General features: G+C 46.5%; 1 protein-coding gene across 1 annotated transcript in view; it reads right to left on the bottom strand.

The window, feature by feature from the left end:
• TUBGCP3 (tubulin gamma complex component 3) overlaps positions 1-4186 on the bottom strand; it is a 133054-nt gene extending 128868 nt beyond the window's left edge. The window contains exon 1 of the mRNA XM_075918510.1: positions 3926-4186. Within this exon, the coding sequence (XP_075774625.1) occupies positions 3926-4001 (76 nt within the window). The 5' untranslated portion in view covers positions 4002-4186. The remainder of the gene's footprint in view (positions 1-3925) is intronic.
• Positions 4187-14144: the final 9958 nt, after the last annotated feature.

The raw sequence follows: 14144 nt of genomic DNA, 5'->3' as shown, positions 1-14144 counted from the left end.
CCTTCCCTCCGCTGCAGAGGAGGGAAGCCCCAGTGCGTGTCTCCTCCTGGGACTCCTCCCCGCTACACCTCCACACACACACACCCCCGCAGACGAGGGAAGCTCTGGCACGCACCTTCTCCAGGGACTCCTCCCCGCTCTAACCCCCTCGCCTCCCCGAGAAGGGAAGCCCTGGCGCGCGCCTCCTCTGGGTACTCCTACCTCTCCTCCTCACCGCACAACAAGTCCCTGGCACACCACACACCTGGATTGTGGTAACGCACCGGCTGTTTGAGGGTGGGGGAGCAGCCAGCGCACTTCCAGAAGCCTCAGAAGTAGCGCGCAGCAGCCGGACTTCCTTCCACCCGCAGGAAGCCAGCACTACACCTCCATTGTCACTGGAGGTAGGTAGTGGGGCTTCTTGGGGGTGGGAGAAAATGGGGGTGGAGGGCCCCAAATGCCTCGTGATCGACTGGTCGAGCCCTCCCGATCAACCAGTTGATTGCGATCAACAGGTTGGTGACCACGGTCCTAAATCATCTGAGACTGACCCAACCTCCCCAGGCCCTAATCCCCAGCCTGGTGTCAGCTTCACCTCTCCCTTTGTTCCCTTTCCCTGGCCCAAAGTATTATCTACTGTCACTTGACCCTCAGGATGTGAGAGATTGGACATTCTTCCCCAGAGTCATGACCAACCTTCCCCTCTTCATCCAGATAGTGTTGCAGTGCCAAGGGAAACTAAGGCATACACACACAGAGTTATTACAGAACAGCACAGGACAGCAGGATCACATACAACCCCACAAGGCAAACAGAGTGAATACAGTCCCCACTATGTCACAGGGAGCCAGTTTAAAAACCTCATGGACCGGCTGCTAGTCTCCCCATGCTGCTGCCTCTGAAACAGAGGCAGCAGTGCAGGATGGCAAGCAACCCATCTGGGGCAGGGTCTGAGCTCCCGGACCCAGCGTGAGCCAGAACTGAGCCGGGCTGCTTGCCTGCCCAGCTCCTAATACACTTTAAATGCAAAGCTGCAGCAGGAGTAGATCTTGGACCCACTGCAAGCCGGGGCTGAGCCAGGCTTCTGGCCAGCCTGCTAAAAAATTTACTGGCAAGGGGGGCAGAGAGAATGCATGTAGTCTATAGCATTAACCTATAAACTTTTGCTTATCAATTAATCAACTACACTATTACATCCCTACAGCATAGTCATACCAACACAGTTGCACTACTGTAAAATCTCTTGTGTACACACTCTATGACAACAGGGGCTCTCCAACTGACTTAATGAAACCCAACAAGCAGCAGTAGCTATGGCAGCAGGAGAGCTGTCCACACCAGTGGTATTCTTTTTCATAGGAGGCGACATAAGTTATACCAACAAGGGAGACAGATGTAGCCTAACAATCAGCAAGACTCAGAGGACTTCAAAATTTAACACCTAAGGTCCAAGGAAGCACCTAACTCCACTGAGCACAGCCTCCCAGCTCAATGTCTAGCCAGCAAGCAGGTAGCCCATTGCTCCAGCCCAGAGCTGGCTGTTGCCATGCTCAGCACAGACTACCAACAGGACAGAGTTGAGTTACAGGAGGGGGTAACAAAGCAGGAGAAGAGGGCAAACACTATCACTGAACAGGTAAGTGAGACACACTTGCAAGATAACCCCTAGGGCAAGAGCCGTGCACACAGCAGTCCACAGCTTTTTGTGACTGTCACCAGGCCCTGAGCAGCAGAATGAAACCAAATCCTTGTCTATGCTACACATGTCACTGTAAGTACATCATGCAGTCATACTAATCTAACCCCAGCTCTAGATAGTGCTATGTCAACTAGGGATGTAATAGTATAGTCCAGTGGTTCCCAAACTTTTCAGCATCATGCCCCCCTTTTTGATTTTTGAGAAAGCCTCATGTCCCCCCACCCCCAGTAAAACTTGTTGAGCAAAAAAAAAAAAAAAGGAACTGACGGGATCCAAAAAACAAAAACAGCAACAAAACTTGCTGATATGCCCCCCAGTTTGGGAACCCACGGTATAGTCAGTTAAATCAGTTAACACTATCAGCTATACACAATTGCGCCATCCCAGCTCGTGCCGGGTCCCAGCATCTATCCCTGCTGCAGCTCTGCACTAGAAGCAGTTTAAGAGCTGACACACAGGCAGGCTGGCTTAGCCCCATAATAATTTAGAACCGCAGAGGGGGGTTGATGCTGAGACCCAGCTCAAGCGGGGACTGGGCCAGATTGCCTGTGTACCAGCTCTTAAACTGCTTCTAGGGCAGAGCCACAACAGGGGTAGTTGCCAGTACATGGCTCAAACCGAGACTGAGTGCTTGCAATGCTAACCCTTATCGATTAATCATGTAGACAAAAACATTTTTGTCGACTATATGATTAATGAATTACATGCTTTTTATCATTCCTAATGTCAATAGGATACCTTCTCCTATTGATATAACAACACTTCTCTAGCTGATCTACAGTATAGCTTAAGCAACAAGGAGCCCATTCAGTCTTCAAGATGCCACAAGAGTCCTGGTTGTTACTATGACTCAAGTCAGTGCAAGTTACATCGCCCAGGGATCACAGAATCATAGAGCTTGAAGAGACCTCGGGTGGTCATCAAATCCAGCCCCTTGCCAAAGGCAGGACCAATCCCAACTAAATCAACCCAGCCAGGGCTTTGTCAAGCCAAGACTTAAAAACCTCTAGGGATGGAGATTCCACCACCTCCCCAGGTAACCCATTCCAGTGCTTCACCACCCTCCTAATGAAATAGTTTTTCCTAATATCCAACCTAGACCTTCCCCACTGTAACTTGAGACCATTGCTCCTTGTTCTGCCATCAGTCACTAGTGAGAACAGCCTCTCTCCATCCTCTTTGGAAGGCTGCTATTAAATTCCCCCTCACTCTTCTCTTCTGTAGACTAAACAAACCCAATTCTCCAATTTGTCTAGGTCACTCTGGACCCTATCCCTACCCTACCATCCAATGTATCTTCCTCTCCCCCCCTAGCTTCGTGTCATCTGAAAACTTGCTGAGGGTGCACTCCATCCTCTCATCCAGGTCATTAATAAAGATGTTGAACAAAACCGGTCCAAGAACCGATCCTTGGGGCACTCCACTAGAAACTGGCAGCCAACCTGACATGGAACCGCTGATCACTACCCGTTGGGCCCAACAGTCTAGCCAGCTTTCTAACCATCTTACAGTCTATTTATCCAATCCATATGCCCTTAACTTGCTGGCAAGAATATTGTGGGAGACCGTATCAAAAGCTTTGCTAAAGTCAAGGTATATCACATCCACTGAAAGACTTCCTCAGCGACATAAATGACATCGACCTAGTCCCACTGTGTATGGCCCTTATGTCAGCAGCAGACACTCCCCACCGCGCAGCTTCCACGTCTCGTGGAGGTGGAATAAGTATGGGGATGGGAGCACTCCCCCATGGCCAGCGCGGTGGGTAGCGCAGGCTTGGCCTCAGGGGGCAAGGCAGCTACCCCGGCTAGGAGAGCCCGAGTGCCAAGGCGGCACCGCTCCAGTGCGATAAGCGCAGAGGAGCCCGAAGTGCTTCGCTGCTGCTAACGGCTCTGCCCTGCCCTGCCCGCAGCTGCTTGGAGGCAGCAGAGGAAGCGGCGCTGACGCGGGGCCCTTTCCCCACTGCCCCAGCAGCGGGCCGAGGAGTTTCACTCGCTCCCATGGGGCAGGGGTGTCTCTCCTCTCCCTCGCCTGGCTGCCCCCTCCCCCGGGCCAGGAGCCGCACCCCGCTTCGGGGCAGGGCCCGCGCCAGCCTGCGCGCCTCGGGGTGCGCAGGGCCCCGCCACTCCGGCAGCAGCAGCAGCCACCGCCGGGCCCTGGGTGCAGCCGCGGGACCCCGCGCCGGGCGGCTGCACGTTGGGCTCGCGCCGTGCCGCGCGCTGCGGGGGGGGGGGGGGCGGCTGTTACCTTCGTTCTTGCCGAGGATGCGGCAGCACAGGTTCTGCAGCAGAACGTTGGGGGATTTCTGATCCGGACACGCCATCCTCACCCCCGCGGCGGGGAACCTCCCTCTGCCACTGCCGCGCGCGCTGCGCCTAACGGCCGCTGCCTCCCGGCGCCATTTTAACAGAACCCGCGGAAAACAGCGGCGGCAACAAGCGCCCACAATGCCCCTGTGCGCGGGGCGACCCGGAGCGCGCAGCGCCGAACACCTCCCGCCCTCCTCACACAGCCACAGCGCAAAGGTTCCGGGGCACAAACTGACCCTCGAACCTCCAGAGCCTGACCCTGCGCCCACACGCAGAGCCCGTTACCATTGCAGGAGGCGGCTGGGACTGGCATAGAAATCAGGAGTATCCAGCTCCCCCCGCACCCCTGCATCCCTTCTGTGCCGATGACAGTTGAGGAGGGGGACGCTACAGGACCCCAGACTCGCATCCTCCTCCCACGTGGTGACACCCAGGCTAAATTTCGGACGGTACAACCACACCTGCTCTATGAGGTCACTGTTCCATCACACAATTACGTCACCGTGCTATGATGTCACCAAATTGTGTCGTGACGCAAAAGAGAGCTGACCAAAATACAGACTGCCCAGCCCACAGGAGATTGCAAATTCCCAAGAGTTCTGTTTCCATCCGTAAATTGGGATGAAAAATTAAAACCTCAAACTTCTCCAAGTGGCCTGTACCCAAAGAGCTCCCTGCAGCTCAGAGGTACAATGGTTATATTACACAATGCATTAGCTGAAATTATAAATTTTACTCTAACAAACATCAAAAAACATGTCGATAATCTCCAGTCACACAGACGCACTCGTTATCAGTTCACCTACTGTGAAACATTTCTATTTTGTGGAATCAGAATTTTCTGACCAAAATCTTCCACCAGAAAATTTCAACTGTCTTTAATGCAAACAAGGTTGTGGCCCAAAAGAAACCATGATACTATGTCTACACTGCTTGCCTATCATCAACTCACTCAGGTCTAGATGTGGGATCTGATGGAGTTTTGCAACCTCTTATGACAGCTTCCATAATCTCTGGAGTTTGGACTCCATCCTAGCTAGGGTTTACATGGTATCGCTTCTTAATATTGATGTTGAGTAGAAAAGACAGAGACTAGGGATGTGACCAGTTAACAGCTGGGCTGGCCAGGCTGGCGCATCCCCTTGCCCAATGTGAGTGGGGAGCTGCTGGGGGTGTTCCAGTTCAGCCCAGCCTGCCATGGGCAGCCATGGGGAGCTGTGAATTCTCCACCTGCCCTAAGCAGGGGGCATGCATGGTAAGGATACATATAGAACCTCCCCCCCCCCCCCCATATTTAATGTTGCTAACATGAAGGGAAAAGGAATCCAGGAGAGCTGGCAGTATTTTAAAGAAACCTTATTGAAAGCACTGGAATAAACCATCCCAATGCGCAGTAAGAAAAGCAAATATGATAGGTGACCAGCTTGGCTTAGCAGTGAAATCCTTGGTGAGCTTAAATACAAAAAGGAAGGTTACATGAAGTAGAAACTTGGGCAGATGACTAGGGAAGAGTGTAAATATATTGCTCAAACATGCAGGGATGTAATCATGAAGGTCAAAGTGCAACTGGAATTGCAGCTAGCAAGGGATGTGAAGGGTAACAAGAAAGTTTTCTACAAACATATTAGCAATAAGAGGGTGGTTCAGAAAGGAGTGGGACCCATACCGAATGAGGGAGGTAACGTAGGGCATGTATAGACTTCATTTTAATTTTGAAAGATGATATGCAAATTCCATGGCACATGGGGTCTTTAAAAAAAACACTTTTGAAAAACCGCATAAACCTCCTTTTTTAAGGGTTAGGGGATTTGCATATCCTCTTTCTAAATTAAAACGTAATCTAGACATGTCCCTGGTGACAGATGTGGGAAAAGCTGAAGTACTCAATGCTTTTTTTTTTTTTTTTGCCTTTGTCTTTACGGACAAGGTCAGCTCCCAGACTACTGCACTAGGCAACACAGTTTGGGAAAGAGGTAGGCAGCCCTCACTGGAGAAAGAACACATTAAGAACTATTTAGAAAAGCTAGACATACACAAATCCATGGGTCTGGATTTAATGTATCTGAAGGTACTGAGGGAATTGGCAAATGTCATTGCAGAGCCTTTGGCCATTATCTTTGAAAACTCATGCAGATAAAGAGAGATCCTGGATGTTTGGAAAAAGGCAAATGTAGTGTCCATCTTTAAAAAAGTATGCCCTTGTAGCCAAGAAGGCTAATGGCATATTAGGATGTATTAGGAAGAGCATTGCCAGCAGACCGAGAGAAATGATTATTCCCCTTTATTCAGCACTGGTGAGGCCACATCTGGAGTACTGCATCCAATTCTTGGCCCCCGTTACAGAAAGTACATGGATGCACTGGAGAAAGTCCAGCAGAGGTCAATGAAAATGATTAGGGGGCTGGAACATATGACTTACAGTGAAAGACTGAGGGATTTGAGCTTATTTAGTCTGTAAAAGAGAAGAGTGAGGGGGGATTTGATAGCAGCCTTTAACTACCTGAAGGGGGGTTCCAAAGAGGATGGAGAGAGGCTGTTCTCAGTAGTGACAGATGACAGAATGAGGAGCAATGGTCTCAAGTTGCAGTGGGGGAGGTCTAGATTGGATATTAGAAAAAACTATTTTACTAGGAGGGTAGTAAAGCACTGGAATGGGTTACCTTGGGAGGTAGCGGAATTTCTATCCTAAGAAGTTTTTAATTCCTGGCTTGACAAAGCCCTGGCTGGGATGATTTATTTGGAGTTGGTCCTGCTTTGGGCAGAGGGTTAGACTTGATGACCTCCTGAGGTCTCTTCCAAACCTATGATTCTACGAGGTTCAGGGCTTTCCATAGGCCAGATTTATTCTTTTGGAGTTCCAGGATTAGTGAACTTTGTGGACCCCCCCCCCCCAAGCTCTGGGGTTAGGACAAAAATGAGGGCTTCAGTGAGTGGGCCAGAGCTGCCAAAGAGATGGATAGGGGTGCAGGATCTGGGCAGGAGGTGGGGTGCAGAAGGAGGTGAGGGGGTGAAGTCTGGCTGGGAGTAGGGTGTCTGGCCAGAGGGAGGTGGCAAGAGGAAGGGAAGGTGCAGAAGCAAGGGCAGGTGCAGGAGTGGGCTAGATTAGGTGTCTAACTAGGAGGAAGGGTGCAGAAGCAGGCTGGGGGTAGGGTGTCAACCAAGGGGAAGGGTGAAGGAGCAAGGGTGGATGCAGGAGTGACTTGGGGGGAAGGGTGTCTGGCAGGGTGTAGGGTGTCTGGCCAGGGGAGAGGGCGCAGAGTCTTGGTGGGGTGGGGTGCGAGGGAGCTAGGACTGTGGGGGTCTGGGCATGAGGTTATGGGGGACACTTACTTGCCTTCGCACCCCACGCCAATCCCAGGCACCTCCCCCCACTGTTCCATTGGCCGGATTCTGGCCAATGGGAGCAGCAGCAAAAGCCTCCAGGCAGCACACCCGCATGCTGCTGTTCTCCCAGCTGAGAGATGGAAAGGGGAAGCACTTCTTCCCTCTGAGCCAGATCACATCGTAAGGCTCAGGGCTTTCTCTACACCCCGCACCCCCAAGCAGGAAGATGATGCGGGTGCCCCAACTGCGTGGGGGAGGAAAGGCAAGGCTGGAGCACCAGCGTGAGCTCCCTGCTGAGGGTAGGGGAGGCTTAGTTTGAGCTGCAGACGACCTGGAAGGCTGCTGTGGACCACTAATGTGAGAACCACTCACTGTCCTAGAATATTCAAGGAACTGACTGAGGAGGTATCTAAGCCATTAGCAATTATCTTCAAAAACTCATGGAAGACAGGAAGATTCCAGAGGACTGGAAGAGGGCTAATATGGTGCCAACTAGTTATCTTAATTTTAGTACCTAGAAAAATAATGGAGCAAATAATAAAACAATCAATTTGCAAACACCTAGAAAATAATAATGTGAGAAGTAATAATGAACATGGATTTGTCAAGAACAAATCATATAAAACCAACCTAATAGCTTTTTGGACAGGGTAACAAGCCATGCGCATAGGAGAGAAGTAGTAGATGTGGCAGATCTTGACTTTAGTAAGGCTTTTGATACTATCTTACATAAGGTGGGTGCAAAACCATTCCCAAAGAGTAGTACATAGACAAACTGGAATGGCATATTGAAAGGAATCCTGTTCTGTTCAATAGCTTCATAATTTAAGATAAATAATAGCATGGAGAATACAGTTATAAAGTTTGTGGATGATATCAAGCTGGGAGAGGCTGAAATTGCTTGGGAGATAAGATTAATATTCAAAATGATTTGGGCAAACTAGAGAAATGAAGTAAATAGGATGAAATTCAATAAGGACTACTGGAAAGTACCACTGAAGAGGGAACAATTAATTGCACATCTAGAAAATCAGAAATGACTGCCTAGAACTGACTACTACAGAAATGAATCTGAAGGCTACAGTGGACATCAAGCTAAATGAGTCAACCGTGTAACACAGTTTTGAAAAAAGGCAAATAACATTCTTGTTGAAGCAAAATACAGGACTATGTAGCACTTTAAAGACTAACAAGATGGTTTATTAGATGATGAGCTTTCGTGGGCCAGACCCACTTCCTCAGGTCAAATAGTGGAAGAAGATAGTCACAACCATATATACCGAAGGATACAATTAAAAGAAAGGAACACATATGAAAAGGACAAATCAAATTTCAGAACAGAAGGGGAATGCGGGGGGCGGGGAGGGAAAGGTAAATGTCTGTGAGTTAAAGATATTAGAGGTGATAATTGGGGAAGATATCTTTGTAATGGGTAAGATAAGTAGAGTTATCCCATGAATGAACTGTCATTCATGCTAAAATTTGACACTCTCCGGGGGGATTGAACAAAGACCCCAACTACCTTACCCATTACAAAGATAGCTTCCCCAATTATCACCTCTAATACCATTAGCTCACAGACATCTACCTTTCCCCACCTCTAATATCATTAACTCACAGGCACTTACCTTCCTCTTCCCCCCCCCCCCCCCCCCCCGCATCCCTTTCTGTTCTGAAATTTGATTTGTCCTTTTCATATGTGTTCCTTTCTTTTAACTGTATCCTTTGGTATATATAGTTGTGACTATCTTCTTCCACTATGTGATATGAGGAAGTGGGTCTGGCCCACGAAAGCTCATCATCTAATAAACCATCTTGTTAGTCTTTAAAGTGCTACATAGTCCTGTATTTTGCTTCAGCTACACCAGACTAACACGGCTACATTTCTATCAACATTCTTGCTGATACTTTCCAACAAGTTATAAGTAAAACGTAAGAAGTAATGCTCCATACTGATAAGGCCTCATGTGGAGTACTATGTCTAGTTCTGGGTGCCACATTTCAGAAAATACATGGACAAATTGACGGAAGTCCAGAAGGGAGCAATAAAAATGATTCAAGTTCTAGAAGATGTGACCTAACAGAAAAGATTGAAAAAAAGGGGATTTGTTTAATGTGGAGTAAAGAAGATTGGGGCAGGACATGAAGTTTTCAAGTACATAAAAGGTTGTTAAAAGGAAGAGGAAGAAAATTGTTTTTGTTAATCTTTGAAGATAGGACAAGGAGCAATGGGCTTTAATTTATTAAATTAGATTGATGCTATTTTGCTTTTAAGAAAAGCTCAGTGAATTTGTCCACACAGAAAACAAGTACTTTTTCACATGGAGAATTATATGCCAGCAGTGTTTTGAACCTATTATTGCTTCTTAATGTGGCACCGACAAAATTACTGGAGTTTGGAGTCTCAAAGAATATACCAGGTGAGTAAATGCCAGAGATGTTGGCCCCAGCAGCAGGGCAACCTGCACCTGTGAGACTGGTGATTTTGCAGTTTACATGTTTGCAACAATCTTGATAAAGACAGTGGTGTACTTCAAATCTGGCAGAGAAGATACATTACAGTAACTATGAAATTTGGAAAAAATTATCACTATGGTTGAAAATTGCAATTCCAAGCAATAGCACCAGATGGCAGTGCTAAAGTTAGAAAAATGTAGTAAATTTAAAGCAATTCAGCAAATGGGGCTCAAGCAGCCTTGACCCTGCCTAGTCATATCCTCTTGTTAAAACATTATTTTGGTTGTACTAAAATGACAGCATCTACTATCAGTGACAATATTGTTTGTACTACATGGATGCTACAGACCAAAGTCTAAAAGATGAAGGGGATAGCACTTACAGTGGTGAATGTATATGTGAATTTTTAAATGTGGTTGTTTTCTCTGATCAGAATTAACATAATCTCTGCCAACAAACTAAAAAAATTGTGTTGTGCATCTCCTCCTGCAAATACCTGAAGCAGATCAGACTCACACTCAAAATTCCAGGACATGCACTCTCTCTTTCTGAATTTTCTCAGTTTATTTGCTTCTTGTCAGACAAACAGTGTAGCAGCTCAGCTCTCCAGCCTTACATGCTACCATTTCAGCTTTTAAAACCAAACTTTGTGGCCACATTGAATAGTATTCTTTTCCTCTCTCTTGTCTTTCATTTCTATGGGATGAAATTTGGAAAGGGTGGTATTATTCCTCAAACAGGCCCACTTACCAATCTCCTTTCTTCACCCACAGAACAGGGAAGCTAGTAGCTTCAAATATAGGAGGCAAGAGGTTAAGAGTATATTTGCCACAAGAGTTCCCAATAAATGTACCCTTGCTATGCAAGAGAAATGGTCTATCCATTTGCACAGATTGTGGTGCCTCTGCATTTCCCTGCAACACCAGCCAAGAGAATTCTACCTCCCAAAGCAAAGGAGAGAATTCAAAGGTAAATAAAACTGCAGAGACAAGATTTGCTGATGATAAATGTAGAAGTAATCATAACACATTGCAAAAAGTGTTCATGACAAGCGGTGCAATTCTATGAATACAATAAAAGCAAACCCCTGTGCCATTCTCAGGACATATTGTAAATTAAGTACAAAAAATTACATGAAAGTATAGCTGCTGGAGTCCGGCAGGACTGACGAGGAGAATGGATGATGAAAAGCTCATTGTTGGGGTTACTTAAAATACATGTACAAAAGAACAGTTACTTATCTTATGGTAAACTCTGGTTCTTCAAGATGTTCTGTTCACATGGATCCTATTTTTGGTATACATGCACCCAATCCATGTCAGATTGGAATCTTTTAACTAGCAGTGTTTGGGGGAGCTGTTCACACTCTCTGGCTCCATCTACACTGTAGCATTTTTGCGGAAGAGGAAATGCAAATGAAGTGCTCATTAGCATTTCTCACGCTCTCATTTGCATATTCTCTTCTGATCCTTTTTGCGGAAAAAAAAACAGTGTAGATGGGGCCATTTTGCACCAAAAAAACCCTTTTGCACAAGAACCCTTAATCCCCAAAAAATTGATCATTGTGGATCACTTAAGACTAACTGCCACAAGCTGCGATAGTACAGACTTTCAGCAACTCGTCTATATAATAAGATTCTGGGATTCCATCTCTGTGTCATGCTGAAGTCTTGAATGTCTAGGCTAGTGTGAAGTGATCTTCTGCCATCCAAATTTTAAGTTCTTGTCCATTTTTACTTTACAAATTACATGACTTGCTGTGCGTGGATGTAACTATGCCCTTCCAAGAATCTTAAACCGTCATGATATCAGACATAACTCAACCTATCACTACACTTACTCTACAGCTAATTTGCATTACAGATGTGAACAGGTAACAGTTAACTGGGAGCAGCGACCCATTCAACACCCACCACAGGCAGAGGGTTGCTCCAGCCCCTTCGTGCCCATGGGAGGCTGCTCGCTCCCAGCCCGTGCAGTAACAGAAGTGGCAGCGCTGTATATGTGTTGAGACCTGGAGCCATCAGACCTGTGCTCCAGTTCTGCCTGCTCCGCCTGGTTCTGACCCAAGGCCCTGTGAAGTCAGAGACTTCCCTTGTAAGGTTTTAGGCATCAGCATCTACTACATCTCCTATGTTATTTCCAACCAAATTGAGTCCTAGGTGTAGTTGTTTAGGACAGTGATACAATAAATTCAGGATTCACTGGTGTGGCGTCCTAACAGGTTTCCTGCTCTGTCAGTGACATTCAGCTGTGTGTGTTTTCATATGCTTCCTCAGTATATCATGCCAGCTCTGTGCCGGGAGCTAGCATAACAGACTTTCATGAGTGCCCCCAAAGACCACAGACTCAGATAAGATATGAAGGCATCCGAGTCAGGTTTATTGTTGAACAAGATGCATTAATAGTTGTTGGTAGCCAGATGGCCTCTGAGTCCCTACTTATTTGTACCTGGGACAATGGACACAGCTTAGTTGATAGTATGGATTTCACTAATGCCCCTTAGACCGGCCAAAGAATTAAGTCAAGGTACCCCAATGTTAATAGACAGAAATGAACTATCTACGATACACACTTTACGTATCATTTTACACACTAATGACATGTTTGGTACCTCCCTTTGTACTTTTCTCCAAAGCATTCACTGCCCGTTATGCTTTCACTCTTGTTTCCAACTGTTTTATCATGTACTCATCTGTGTGTCCCTGTATTGTCCTCATGGAATGCATTTACATACTTAATATGCATTTATCAGTGCTAGCAGTTCTAGTGCTGAGAGACACTGACTTGCAGGCAAACATCTGCTTTTGACACAACCTGTCTGTTACTCAAAGTATAACTTTTGCTTAATTTGGTTCAAGCACCAGGCCCATGCTTTAGGCTCTTTCTTTCTCCTACAGTAGGCATTTCTTTGGCTGACAGTGGCTTGGAGTCTCCATCAGTCTCCACAGTCAGCAAGGTGATAGAAATGTAGCCGTGTTAGTCTGGGGTAGTTGAAGCAAAATGCAGGACAATGTAGCACTTTAAAGACTAACAAGATGGTTTATTAGATGATGAGCTTTCGTGGGCCAGACCCACTTCCTCAGATCAAATAGTGGAAGAAAGTAGTCACAACCATATATACCAAAGGATACAATAAAAAAATGAACAAATATGAAAAGGACAAATCACATTGCAGAACAGGAGGGGGATGCGGGGGGGGGGGGGGGAGGAAGGAAGGTAAGTGTCTGTGAATTGATGATATTAGAGGTAGGGAGAGTGGAATGTTTGTGAGTTAATGGTATTAGAGGTGATAATTGGGGAAACTGTCTTGGTAATGGGTGAGATAGTTCAAATGTTTGTTAAGCCCTTGTTGGAAAGTGTCGAATTTTAACATGAATGACAGTTCAGAGGATTCCCTTTCAAGTGCAGATGTAAAAGGTCTTTGTAGCAGAATGCAGGTGGCTAAGTCATTGAGTGTCCTTTCTGGTTAAAGTGGCAAGAAACTGTTTTCTCTTTGTGATCTTGTCTGATATCTGTTTTGTGGGCATTAATCCTTTGGCGAAGTGTCTGAGATGTTTGTCCAATGTACATTGCAGACGGACACTTTCGGCACATGATAGCATAGATTATATTTCTGGATGCACAGGAATATGTGTTCTTGATCTTATAACTCACTTGGTTAGGTCCAATAATGGTATCAGCAGAATGAATATGTGGACAAAGCTGGCAACGGGGTTTGTTGCAAGGGAAGGTACCAGGGTTGGTATTAGTGTGGTATGTCCTGTGGTGGTTGGTAAGAATCATCTTGAGGTTAGGTGGTTGTCTATAGGAGACTATGGGTCTGTCTCCCAGAGCCTCTTTGAGTATGGTATCCTGTTCCAATATAGGCTGTAGTTTATTGATAATGTGTTGGACAGGTTTAAGTTGGGGGTTGTAGGTGATGACAAGTGGTGTTCTATTGTTGGTTTTCTTGGGTCTGTCTTGAAGTAGATGGTTTCTAGGTATTCGTCTGGCTCTTTCAATTTGCTTTTTTATTTCTCTGGGTGGGTAGTTGAGATTTATAAATGCTTGGTAGAGATCCTGAAGCTTCTGGTCTCTGTCAGTGGGATTAGAGCAGATGCGGTTGTATCGAAGGGCTTGGCTATAGACGATGGATCGTGTGGTGTGTTCTGGATGGGAGCTGGATGCATGTAGGTAACTGTATGAGTCGGTGGGTTTTCTGTAGAGTGTGGTGTCTAATTTTCCATTGTTGATTTGTACGGTGGTGTCTAGGAAGTGGATCTCTTGTGTAGAATGGTCAGCAAGTCGTTTGTCCAGGTTCACCAGCATTGCCATCTGGAGTGCCATAAGCACTTCTGCAGGAACCTGCAGTATATATCCTTCCTCCTCCTCCT

This window comes from Pelodiscus sinensis, chromosome 1, assembly GCF_049634645.1.
Source record: "Pelodiscus sinensis isolate JC-2024 chromosome 1, ASM4963464v1, whole genome shotgun sequence".
NCBI lineage: Eukaryota > Metazoa > Chordata > Testudines > Trionychidae > Pelodiscus > Pelodiscus sinensis.
Note: the sequence above shows the minus strand (reverse complement) of the source record. Positions and strands in the feature narration are given on the sequence as shown.